Here is a 12,439-nt window from a genome sequence, read left to right as displayed (position 1 = left end):
AAATATCCTCTGCGTTCAGAAACCATGACGGCTTTGGTCGTTCGTGTTTCTAGTTTGTATCTCGTGAGACTAATTTGTCTATTCTACATCAGATCTTGAACGATCATCACATTACACAGCGTAGGCTCCCGAGTTCAATTGTCGAGGCTCACTGGCGACGTCGAAGGTGCCATTGTTCAGTACCCTCAAACATTGTGCCGTGCTCTGACCTGGAGCTACCCAGGTCACGTTGTGTCCCAAACTCTTCATGTAATCCACAGTGGCATTATCGTAGGCGTACTCGAAGCTCACATAATTGGGCGAGAGCTGGTCATGCAGACGAGGCGCTTTCAATGCTTCGGCAGCGGTCATGTTCTGGTCCAAAACATGCCAAAGGGTCTGCAGGGTTGCTGTGATGATTCTACTACCACCGGCAGAGCCTGTAACAAAGTATAGCGAGCCGTCGGGGTTCTCTGCGATAGTGCAGGCGATCGAGGACATGGGTCGCTTTCCGGGGCGGACAAAGTTGCTTTCTGAGGGCTCGAGACCGAAGGCGTTCTTAGTTCCTGGGATAGAGAAATCGTTCATTTCGTTGTTCATGATGACACCAGTGGAAGGCACAATAAGCTGACTGCCAAACAGGAGGTTGACAGTTGTGGTGAGTGAGATGGCCATGCCTGAACTGTCGGCCGTCACAACGTGCGAAGTTCCGGGTGTATCCAAAATCTCGAGGTTCTTAGGGTCGTAAGCCGACGGGTTGAGTGTGTGGGTGTCTGAGATGCGGCCTCGAATGGCTGCTGCAGTGGTCGCGTTCAGGATTTCGGCTTGGTATTCGTCCATGCCTTTGACGAACAGAGGATCTCCCATCTCGGCACGGAAGCCATAGCCGAAACGGGTCGCTTCGTCGAGGTGATGGGTGCTGAGGTTGAGGTATGCTTCGTCTCCCATGTTGTTGTAGCCTTCGAGAGTCTTCATGATCGATAACACAACACCACCTGATGCTGGTGCGCTCACACTCTTGAGCTTGTATCCTCTGTAGTCGATCTCTACAGGGTCGCGAATGGCGACGGTATAATTCTTCAGGTCTCCCATCGTCATTGTTCCGTTTGCTGCTTGCAGTGTCTCGATCATGGCTTCGGCAATGGGACCGGTGTAGAAGGCGTCGGGGCCACGCTCTGCGATGGTCTCCAAGGTCGAAGCATACCGCTGGCGGGTGATAGTGTCATTGAGACGTAGCAGCGTTCCATTGGGAGCAAAATCAATCGCCCAATTCGGGTCCTCAACGAGGAAGTTGGACGTCTGGCCTGCCGTGGCAGAAGCCATGTAGCGAACTAAGTCGGCAGTGACTGGGAAACCATAGCGAGCAGTCTTGATGGCACCCTGCATGACCTCCTTCCAGGGTAGCTTGCCGTACTTTTGGTGCAAGTGTGCCAGCCCGCGGACCTCGCCAGGAATACCACTGCTCTTACGTCAGCATCTACCGTACATGTTGACTAACAGAGTGATATGAACGTACCTTGCCAGACCTCCATAGATACTCGCATCTGTGTTGTTCTTGTACATGTCTTGGAAGGCAGCCGCAGGTGCCGTCTCTCTGAAGTCAATGAATTCGTACTCTCCATCGGCACCTCTGACCAGCATGAAGCCACCACCACCTATCCCAGAATGATACATGCCAATGACTCCAACGCAGAAGACACTTCCGACCATAGCATCGGCAGCATTTCCACCTTTTAGAAGCAAGTCGCGACCGATACCACTGCAGATGGTGCTTTCGGAAGCAATACCTCCATGCAGCTTTGTCGAATTGGAACCATGATGTCCGGTATGATGTAGCTCGGAAGCAGGAGGAGGTCCATTAGAATAGCCTTGTCGCAGGACGGTAGCGCCGATGTCAGACACCCCGAATGCGAGCAGGCATGTGAGAGTATCAAGCCAGGGAGAGAACAACATGACGACGACGCAGACGGTGACTATACCAGAAAGCAACCCAAGGAACGATACAGAGCGAGAGAACGGAAACGGAGAAGCGAGAAACACTCGCAGGCTGCCATGACGCATTTATACAAAAGGAACCCTTCGACAAGGTGGCAGAGCGGGGCTAATCAGTGAGGGGGCTATTTTGCATGTACCTGCCTGATCTTCAGAGAGGTCCCGCCGGTATCAGTGAAAAGCGTCGCTAAGCTCTCTTTAAAGTTGGCCATGTTGTCGATCGGCGGCGTCCTGGAGATAGGCAAGATAAGTCGGCGAGTTATGAGATGGTTTTCCCCACACATGAGGTCTTATCGCGTGCTTGTCAAGATCCCTCGGTCTACGAGTATGATGGGCATAAATTGGTCGTCAATTGATACAAGAAGTATCATGTTCCTAATCCATGGTATAAACTGGTCACAGACGATTGTGTCAAGTCAAGAGCGAGGGGTGTATCTCTCATTATTTACTTTTGATTGCTATGAACTCCGGTATGCTTGCTGATATCCTCCACGCGAAGCTGATGCGGGTTGTAATTTCTGTAGTTCGCCGCTTTCTGTCATTGCCTTGCTATATTCCAACATGATGCATTGTCGAACTGGCGATGCATATCGTAAGTCGAGTGTGTGTTCGACAGAGATGTTGGGAATGGCTGGTTGAAAGCCAATTCAACATTCATGTGTCGAGGAGTCAGAAAGCGAAGCATCACGCTTGTGTTCGCAGTGGACGCTGCTGTTTATTTTGGCTCGAGGGCATCGTAACGAGCAATTGCCTAAGCAACTGCTCCCTTTGCGCCGGCGGTACTTCTAGCCTTGGTAACAGAAGCAGGTCCGTTGACTAATGAGTCCAGTTCGAGATACTCTCTGGCTGCGAGCTTGCTCTGTTTCTCGGTGAGGTATGACATGTACTTTTGCGAGAGCTCCGTGATGACTTCCGGGCTCAGGCGGGTTTTTTGACGAATCTCACTATGAAGCGCCTTTACACGCTCAGCTTGTTCGATTGCGGTTCCTGCAGTCGTCGGTTGATCGATCTCAAAGTTCAGGTAACCGGCCCAGAAAGACGGGCTGTCTACGAAGATGTGCTGCTGGCGTGATAGAATGTCGCGTGCTTCGACAGCATCGCCCTTTGACTTCCAGGCCAATCGGGCCATCTCGACGACAAGCGCGCCCTTGTCATCAATCGAGCATTCAGCGTCAGCGAGGTATTGATCATAAATCTGCACAGCGGCATCGTAGCCGACCTGGCGGCGCTGGAGGTTGGCCAGACGGGTGATAGCCTCCAGGTTTCCAGGTAGTGTAACAAGTATGGCTTCGTAGATGGCGGCGGAAACAAATGGTCTACCGCAGGCCTCCTCGAAGAGAGCCCAGTGAAGACGAATAGCGGGTCTGGCAATCGGGGTGTAGATGCAGCTGGCGCGCTGGAAAATGATGCGTACTTCCTCCTCTTTGCCATCTTGGTTGTACATCCAGCGCGCGTATCTCTGCCAGAACTCGTCGTAGTGTGCACATGTAACGACGCAGCGCTCGTACAGGAAAGTGGTGCGTGTGTAATCGGCCTCACTCTCTTCAAAGTCGAGATATTTCGACCAGTTCTCGAGCTGGGCTTCGTCGAGTTCGGTAACGTGGAAGTAGGGGCGCTTGATCTCTTGTTCGTAGGTCCAGCGCTTGGTCGTCTCCGTTTGAGTGTTGTGGAAGAGCTCGAGGTGGTAGGTATCCAGGCGAGCGCGCATTGCACGCTCAGCCTCGATCTGGCTCTTTCCCTTGGTCTCAGGCTCGAGCTCGGCGGTGAACTGGCTGAGGAGGTCTGCGGGTGCCAACTCGGTCACGGGGCGTGAGGCAGCCAGTTGGCGGTACTTCTCGAAGTAGCGAGCATACTGGTGCATGGGAATATTGATGATGCGGGTGAGGATGTCAAAGACTTTGTCGTGAGCCTCGGCGCGCTCCTCGAACTCGATGTACTTGTCCCAGAAGGGGTGAGCCAGGAAATCCAGGCCGACACAGGCAGCGCCTCGCTCAAACAACCTAGTCTTGTTAGCCAATGCATGCCTCATTGCGGGCATAGGATAGGGGGCAGAGAGGAAGGAGAAACCAAACAAGGTATAGGGTCTGATCATGAGCCTCCCAAGGCTGTCAGACGTGATCGAAGGCTCCGACTAGCAGACACCAACGAGTGTGAAATGTGACAAGGCGCGAGTTTGAACAAGTGATGGGAGTCTGAAGGCTGTGGGTGAGAAGAGTATGACTTGGGGAAGCGAGGGACTCTCACCCGTTTTCGACATGAGCCAATGTCGCGAAGCGAGAAGTTCATGGTCGTACAGATACGAGATAGGCTCTAGGTGAAGGTCATGCAAATATGAGGGGATGGTTCGACTTACTCTCTAATGACACCGTCGTCGTGTGTTGTCTCGACCTTGAAGCTGCAGTAGTTGGCCCAGAGGTCGACCGAGATGGCAATGCTGGCCACACCGCGCTCGTATACCTGTTCACGATATCAGTCGTGGTCCTGAAGATGAGCGAATGTGATTGCTTACCATCTCGGCCGCTTCGGTGCCCGCAATGGCAAACTCCAGGTCGGCGTACTTCTTCCAGTATCCAAAGAACAAGGGGAACTTTGCAAGGAAGCGATCGTAAATGCTTCTGGCGGCCGTAATGGCTTGAGGGCTCGAATTTCTGTTCAGACCTCCCTCAAGACCTTCTACTGCGCGGACCAGCTTTTCCCAGTTCTCAAAGTCATCCGGACTGGTCTGCACCTCGGCCTCAAGCTTTCTGACTTCGGCAAGCTCTTCATCGGCTGTTCCATAACCGTAGTCGGTCATTGTCAAGGCTTGTTTCGGATGCGGCGCACAGCGCGATCGTAGGGCGGATTTGTGTTGTGTCGAATAGGGGCGGTGTAGTAAATGCGCCGTGGTCGAGTCGAGCGGAGAAACAGTCGCAAACACTTTAGAGAGTGAAGGTGATGGCACTTTTGGTCAGCTTCGCTGAGCAAGTCTCAACTTCGCGACACTGTAGCCAAGCCGGGCCGATTAACCGAAGCCCTACCCTCCCATGAGCATTGTTCGCGTCGGACAACAGCTCAAACAATTTGACTGACAGTTGGTCTTAGATACGGAGTACTTATGAGCGCTGATTGGGATGACTGTCTTTTCTGCAGAATCGAGGTGTTCACACTTGTAGCTCAGAGACACTGTTTCTGTTCGTCAAAATATCGTCCATCCTTACCAAGTCATACAGGACGTGGATAGTTCTGAATTAGAGTCTGGACATCTAATTGCCCGATGCAGTTGCTGGTATCGGCGCACGTAAAGCACATCGATGCGTTTCGTACTAGAACATCATCAGCAATCCTACTCTTCTTTACGAACGACTGGTCACGCTATCAAGCATCAACAATTGTGAATCTTCATGAGCTTTGCTGTTCGACAGGGTCACCCATTCAATAATCTTGGCTGACCAACTCTAGCCATGACTGTACTCCGTACCACAGGCTAGATGACTAGCATTGCACCCGCCAGCAAGAGGACGTTTAGACCTCGCCTCGCTAAGATCTCTAGGCCATGCGAGGAACACTTGATAGAGCTTCGGATAAACACTACGCCATGGAGAGGGCTACGATATTAGGGACGACTTTAAAATAGACAACATTGCAATCTGGCATTAATGAGATCGGCTCTAAACGACGATTTTAATAGAGCCCATGCTCTGATCTCCTTCTAGCGAACAGAGCATCGAAGCGAACTTTGTTAAGAACGACTCACGATGCACTTTGGGCTGCATAACTCGACTCACTGCTGTTGTCGCTGTCGCTGTGACTCGCCGGCAAATTCTCCAGCTGGGCAACGTTTGAGTACGGGATACATGTGGTTGTCGAGGCCCCCAAGCCTCTTGATTGGCCTCTGATATCCGCCTTGAAGTACACGAGCACAGCCGCACAACTTTCTCGTTCCGCGACTCCACTGAGGCAGATGCGGCTTGACGACATGCAGCACTATGAGGTCGAGTCAGGATGCCTCGCTTGTATTTGATGCCCTTACGGGCGGGTAGGCAATGGCATTGGATCCATGTGTATGATGGGAGCACTCCTCAGGGATCAACCGTCCTCGTGGACAGCAATCAGAGAGCGTCTTTGAAGCACAATCTGGTATGCACTACTCCGTAGATCCGCGGAGGATGAAAGGGCATTCAAGAAGCTCCAGCCTTTGGAAGCTTTGGTTTGCCGGATGGTGGCTGGTGCGGGCGGGCCGAGGCCGGCCTTGCCGAATTCAAGTTAGGCTCGTTTCACATGCCCAGCTACACTCTTTCTCTCACACTCGCCTGCCACAACGTAGATTTGTGACAACGGGTTTGACAGGTCGTCCGACTTGAGGCAAGCCCTACCGCGCGAACGGCTATCCGAAGCTGCCATGAACATGAGGATAGGCCGCCATGGTTTGATGAGGTCGTCTCGTGTTGGAGAGTGTAGCAAACCAAAGGCAAACAGGGATGGGTGGTCAGAGATCCCGGCCACCGCACAGACAAGAGGGGCATTTGGGTGGATAACGACGCTGCATATATGCACGATGCACCTCCTGCCGAGGGCGAGTCGTGCTCTCTTTGTCGGTCTTCCTTTTTCTTCCAGTCTCCAACTTTCAGGCTCCGCACCGTTCTGCGACTTGCATCTCTCGCGGCTCTGGAAGCTCGTCTATTCACAACCTCAGTCAGAAGCCGGTCCTTCTAACTGCCTTTGATCGCTCTTCTCTTCTCAATTCGTCTTGTTTCTTTCGTTTCTTCCCTTTTAAGCCATTCCCTGCGTGACAGAGGTACTTCTGTGATACAAGACTCATCGGATTAGCTGAAGCACAGCCGGACTGCATCTCATCTTACACATGTCAGCTTCGGGTTGCACAACCGCTTTCTGATATCCACTTTCCACCGGCCTTCTCTCGTACTCATCCAGCATTTACTCAAGCATCCCACGATACAGTTCATGCAACTCGGCACTCGTTCAGGCAGTATGCGTGACCGCAGGAATACCAACCTTTCCATCTCATCCACGGCTTCGTTCGCCTCAGCCCACACATCGCCCGTCGTAGCCGACCACGCTCAAGACAGTGCAGAAAAGGGCAGGTTCTTATGGATTCCGCCTAGAGAAGACGCCGACCCTCTGCCGTCACCTTTGCTTAAACACGCGCGCGAGAACCATCATGGCTTTTTCGACGACTGGCAAAAAATGCCCCGAACGCGCACAGTGGTCATGCTAGTCGTGCTGGCTGTCGTCTTGATATGCTATACTCTGGCCCCCCTGCTCGGAAGTGATGTTCAGTTCGATGCTGTCTTCGCCAATGCGGACAAACAGATTGACCTCATCAACGGCGCGCCTGTTCCAGACCACCCAACACCTTTGATCTTCCAGGACCAGCACGGTCAACCTCGATGGACAGTCTCGATCCCGCCTTCGTATGGGTTTCCCCTAAAGTACCATGAATACAGTCACATATGCTCAGCCAGCGAAGGAGTCAGCAAAAGTGTCCAAGCTATGACTGGCCGTACGTCCAGGATCCAAGGGCAAAGCAGACCTCATTTCTGGAAGCGACCGTACTACGCCGCAGACAGATCTTTCATGCCGGTCGATGAAGCCGAAACCTTGCATCTTCTACCAGCTATGCCGGAGGAGCAGAAACACATCTCCGTGGTCGGCCATGCGAACGGAAGCAACTCGGACTTACCTGTCTGCCAGAGCAGCTTAACATTTGTCATGGAGACCAGCGAAGCCGGATTTGGCAACACTTTGCTCGCTCTTTGGTTGAGCTATGGCGTTGCCAGGAAGGAAGGTCGCACTTTCTTCATTGACGATTCAAATTGGTATGTTGTCGCTGATATCGAAACATCTGACATGCTAACATTCTTTCAGGTCATACGGAAGATACATTACATACTTCAAGCAGCCTCCCAAATCCTCATGCTCACCTCCACCGGCCAACCAGGTTCTCCCCTGTCCCCATAGTGCTCGCCATCTGGTCGTCTCTGCCGCTACTCTCCCTTGGACGTTTGGACCCGCGTTCAGAACCGAATATCAGCAATCACTCAAGCATGGCTTTAAGAAGAATCGCCCCATTTACGATCTCGTCCGCAAGGGCTACAAGGACCTGTTTCAGCTTCAAGGAGAGGATGGGTCCTTCTTGGCACACAAACTGACCGTCATGCGTGCCGCTGCATCCGCTTCTCAAACTCCACTTGTTGGCATGCATATCCGTCGTGGCGATCTGCATCCTTTTGAGGTCGAATACAGCCACGACTACCTCCCATTCGAGCGTTACACGTCTGCAGCTAGTGAGCTCTTTGCTTCCTTCTCGCCAAACAAGTCCTCTATGGAACCCAGCGCTCTCCTACTTGCTTCTGATGACCCGGACATTCTTTCGTCGCACGATCTCATCAATACCCTCCCATCTCACCTCACCGTTTCACGCCCTCAAGAACGCATCGTCCTTGCAAGCAAGAAAACATTGGAACCCGCTGTACCTATTCGCGCTCCTGGTTCTGCATATGTCAAGCATGTCGACGAGAACTCTGGTTGGGAGGGCGGTTTCTATGCCTCGTTATTCTTTTCTCTCGGAAAGGGGCATCCGTCAGCGCCGAACCAGGGAATGGGCGATGAGATGCAAAAGGCTGTCCTGATGCTGAGAGAGCTCGTAGGACGTGCATACCTTCTCGACTTAGCGGTTGTGGGACATGCTGATGCAGCTGTATGTGCCAGCTCCAGTGCCGCCTGTCGCATCATCGGAGTCATGATGGGCGCCGACAAGGTCTACAATGGCCAATGGAGGAATGTGGACGGCGATCGTGTCTGGAGTTGGGACGGTCAGGTTTGAGGACAGGGTAGGAGAATCGTGATGGGTTTAGCAAGGCGCACGGCGTGTTTCATTTTCTGCTTTGTTCCTTTCTTGTCAATGTCTCTTGTTTCTTCTTTTTGTTTCCTTGGTGGATCATCAAATCATTTCTCCTTTTGTCAAGACGAGGCAGTACTCAGCGCTTGCAACAAGCAAATAGCACGATGGGAATTATTCACGAGACGGTTTCCGTACAAGGGCATGTCAAGGTGGTTGTGATTCACTAAAGGGACAATCTCGCTAAGGCGACCCATTCGCTCTTTGCGAAAAGTGGCTTTTGATCGGTGCCTGTCTGAGGTCTCGTGTGTCGAAGCTTATTTGAAGGCCGAAACAAGAAGTGGTTGGCGATCGGATTTTAGTCGCATGGGTGTTGTGACTGCGAGGATTGCGGATGGCAGCGGGCAGGAGCGCTTAAAAGCTTGTTCGCGATATAGTGTGAGCGAGTGTTGGCAGGCGCCGAGGGCTTGAAGCCTTGAAGTGAGAGCAATCGCATGCAGCGTCAAGAGATGCTTGGCTTACGCGAAGTCAATGGTCAAGGACATTTCGGTGCTCGAGTGCTGTTATCTACAAAGGAGACCAGTAAAAGCAAATAACGATGCGACGCTTGTCGATAAGAAAGGCGAGGTACGAGCAGGCAGTGCAAGGGTCAGCGGCGGAGACGAGGCGGGCAGAATGCAGAGGTAGATGGCAGGAGCGACATTGGGCGACTCCGGCCCTGGGGTCAGGTTCCCTGGGAAGAGCAGGATCGCACTGTCACTTTCACCAACCTAATATTGCACGACTTGTACGGAGAGTGTTGGCCGAATGCGCCGATTAGTACTACCTTCACGCTAGACGACAACCGCGTCTCTGGCCAGCGGTGACGATGCTTCCTGTGATAGCGGCACCATGAGCTCGTCGTCGCCGCCTCGATCGCAAGCACCCGCGCAAGCTCCCTCGGCCGGTCGCCGCATCCTCTCCCGATTCGCGTCTCCATTGTTCTCGCAAAAGGGCCGTAGCATTGCCGACTTCCACATCAAGGCCCACGATCCACACAAGCAGTACTCGCCTGGCGAGAGTGTCAAGGGCTGCGTCGTCGTCAAGGTCGTCAAGCCTGTTCGCGTCACCCACGTCTCGGTCTGTCTACACGGCTTCGCACAGGTCTACCGCACCCCCGGCGCGACGGCCGACCAGCTGCGCGGCAACACCAATCGCATTGGTCGCGCACAGGGAAGAGGCAAGAAGTCGGGCGAATACTTTGGCAATGGCTTCGCCTCGCTGTTCGAGGACGAGTCGGTGCTATGCGGCGACGGTCGCCTGGACGAGGGCGTATACCGCTTCGACTTTGAGGTCCAGTTCCCTGACGATATGGACCTCCCCAGCAGCATCGACTTCGAACGAGGCACCATTTCCTACATGCTCACGGCCACCTTGACCCGCCCCACCACAATCGCGCCTGTCATGTCGCATGACCAAAAAATCTATCTAGTCGAGCGCGTCGACATTGCGCCCTTGCTACCACCAAAACCACGCACTATCACACTTGAGCCTGTCACTAGAAAGATCAAGCCACCGAAAGTTCCGTCATCTCTACCGACGAGGACGCCAAACACACCAACCCATGAGGCTGAGCCGCCTACACCCTCAGTCAGCGAGTTCAGTCTTGACAGCCGTGTGAGCAGCAGTCTCAGCGACACGCCGCACAAGCTCATTACTGCAACCGTTGAGCTGCTTAAAGGCGCCTGCTTGCGAGGAGATAGCTTCCCCGTGAGAATCTCCATCAACCATACAAAACATATTAAAAGCATCAACGGCATTATAATCACCCTATACCGCCAGGCCCGTGTCGACATGCATCCTGCTCTGCCTCTAGGTCCCGTGTCCGATGGCCAGAAGCGAAAGTACGAAGACTATTATCCCAAGTCAATAACTGGTCTCGGCGGCTTGTCCTTATCGGGCGCTGGTTCTAGCCACACTTTCCGCAAAGATCTGGCTCAGATTCTGGTCCCTTTATATGTGGATCCTGTTTCGTTGACAGCCGAGATCAATGCTAAAATAGGCGTTCCCCATGGTGCATTCCCCACCATTACTTCTGTGCCAGGAGCTATGATCTCTTTTCGATATTACATTGAGATTGTCTTGGACATTCAGGGCAAGCTTACCCACGACAGATATCTGTCACAACACGGCAGTGGTCCCGTCTCTGCTGCTTCGCGTCCTGTTGATAACAAAGAGAACAGCCTGTTCAATGGCCCCGATGATACTCCTTTCCTGATGCTTAACGGTGCCGGTATTCTCGACACTGCCCCTATTCGTAGGGACAAATCTGTCGCGACATGTACTTTCGAAGTTGTCGTCGGAACGACTGACAGTGAACGAAATAACAGAAAGGGAAAGGGCAAAGCAACCGAACCCCCGCCATCGCCACACAACCTGGAAGATAATCCTGACATGACACAATATGTTGTGGCACAACAGCAGGGGCACTCGACGGTATCGAGTCATGACTTCGAAGTTTATCAGCATTCTGGTCCTTACAGCTATGATTACGATCCCAACACTTCTCTCGATTACCAGTACGGCACCAGCTACGACTATGGTGCGGAAGATTATCAGTGGGATCCAGGCCATGATTATCAGTATGATGGATCTTACTATCCTGCTTACCATGAACCTCCTCCACTGGAGAATGAGGAATCTCTCCCTGAAAAGGAACGCTTACGTCGGGCAGAGGCACGATTGATGCCTAGTCAACCACCTTCTATGCCTCCAGCATCTGCAGGCGCGGAGCAAGCGACTGCTCCAATACTGCCTCAAGATGACTTTTACCAAGATCATGGGGCCGCCGTCGCGGGTTCATCACGATCTGCTGGAGCGTCCACGCAAACAACGCATCAGGTACATACCTCTGAGGATGTCCACAATACGACTGAGAACGGCAGTGCGCTGCCGCCAACAGACGACAAGCACGAGTTACAACGACGACAGCTGGCGCTTTCTGCAAGCGGGCCGCCACTATCACCAAATACTCACGAGGAGGAGAACACACAATCTGGGCCATCTGCGCCGTTAATTATAGATGATGATTTGAACGAGTACGTACTTGGTGGCGATGAAGTGACAGGAGGCGCATCAGAGAATCTGCCGCGATACCATCGATAGAAATGAAAGCAGAGTTTTGTCACTATCGTCCTTCTTTCGTGATGACGCCTGGAGATCGGAGATGCAAGATGTTTCCGAGGTTTGCGCAGTCGTCCATCGAAACCGTTTGCCCTGCCTAAAGTGACCTCTGTTCGATATAGCCTCCCAGTGTGCTGGAGCCAGTTGTACAGCTGTCAGAACATACATTGATATTCGCGAGTATGGCTATATCCAGATAGGACCGCATGCTCTGCAATTTGACAGGTGGATCAATACTCCGTACGCGTCCATGTGGCTCTCAAGAGTCGATGTAATAGAGTTCGATATACGAGGCAGGACTTACATCATGTACTCTTAACAGCTACAAGCGTAATAGACTCTAACACATGGGGAATCGAGGGACATTGATGCATTTTGCACCTAGTGCCGTAATTCTTCGCCTTCTCGAATCGATCGTCTTGTGCACGTGCGATATTATACACTTGAGTGTTGCATGGTCTTTGGACC

At 52.6% G+C, this 12,439-nt stretch overlaps 4 protein-coding genes across 4 annotated transcripts; 2 read left to right on the top strand and 2 right to left on the bottom strand.

The window, feature by feature from the left end:
* Positions 1 to 111: 111 nt before the first annotated feature.
* Positions 112 to 1,932, bottom strand: M438DRAFT_280042 (gamma-glutamyltransferase; the record flags this gene model as incomplete). The annotated part of the gene is made up of 2 exons (XM_029901138.1): positions 112 to 1,438; positions 1,496 to 1,932. The coding sequence occupies 2 exons, from the start codon at positions 1,930 to 1,932 to the stop codon at positions 112 to 114; spliced, it is 1,764 nt and encodes a 587-aa protein (XP_029757384.1).
* Positions 1,933 to 2,387: 455 nt separating this feature from the next.
* On the bottom strand, positions 2,388 to 4,870 carry M438DRAFT_348288 (uncharacterized protein). Its single transcript, XM_029906108.1, has 3 exons — positions 4,481 to 4,870; positions 4,325 to 4,428; positions 2,388 to 3,971 (listed from the first exon to the last, which is right to left on the bottom strand). Exons 1-3 carry the CDS (start codon positions 4,763 to 4,765, stop codon positions 2,723 to 2,725), a joined length of 1,638 nt encoding a protein of 545 aa, XP_029757383.1. The 5' UTR covers positions 4,766 to 4,870; the 3' UTR covers positions 2,388 to 2,722.
* A 2,069-nt stretch (positions 4,871 to 6,939) lies between these two features.
* M438DRAFT_338288 (uncharacterized protein) lies at positions 6,940 to 8,794 on the top strand (the record flags this gene model as incomplete). Its single annotated transcript, XM_029904102.1, has 2 exons — positions 6,940 to 7,787; positions 7,837 to 8,794. 2 exons carry the CDS (start codon positions 6,940 to 6,942, stop codon positions 8,792 to 8,794), a joined length of 1,806 nt encoding a protein of 601 aa, XP_029757382.1.
* A 906-nt stretch (positions 8,795 to 9,700) lies between these two features.
* M438DRAFT_280167 (uncharacterized protein) lies at positions 9,701 to 11,953 on the top strand (the record flags this gene model as incomplete). The annotated part of the gene is made up of 2 exons (XM_029901151.1): positions 9,701 to 10,990; positions 11,027 to 11,953. 2 exons carry the CDS (start codon positions 9,701 to 9,703, stop codon positions 11,951 to 11,953), a joined length of 2,217 nt encoding a protein of 738 aa, XP_029757381.1.
* Between the last annotated feature and the right edge of the window lie 486 nt (positions 11,954 to 12,439).

This window comes from Aureobasidium pullulans, assembly GCF_000721785.1.
Source record: "Aureobasidium pullulans EXF-150 unplaced genomic scaffold scaffold_20, whole genome shotgun sequence".
NCBI lineage: Eukaryota > Fungi > Ascomycota > Dothideomycetes > Dothideales > Saccotheciaceae > Aureobasidium > Aureobasidium pullulans.
The sequence above is the reverse complement of the archived record's forward strand: the minus strand, read 5'-3'. Positions and strand labels throughout refer to the sequence as shown.

Coding starts and splice junctions, on each gene's coding strand:
- M438DRAFT_348288 (XM_029906108.1), bottom strand. CDS start 4,765: ATGACCGACTACGGTTATGGAACAGCCGATGAAGAGCTTGCCGAAGTC. Junction 4,429..4,480: donor GCACCGAAGCGGCCGAGATG/GTAAGCAATCAC, acceptor TATCGTGAACAG/GTATACGAGCGCGGTGTGGC. Junction 3,972..4,324: donor GACGACGGTGTCATTAGAGA/GTAAGTCGAACC, acceptor TAACAAGACTAG/GTTGTTTGAGCGAGGCGCTG.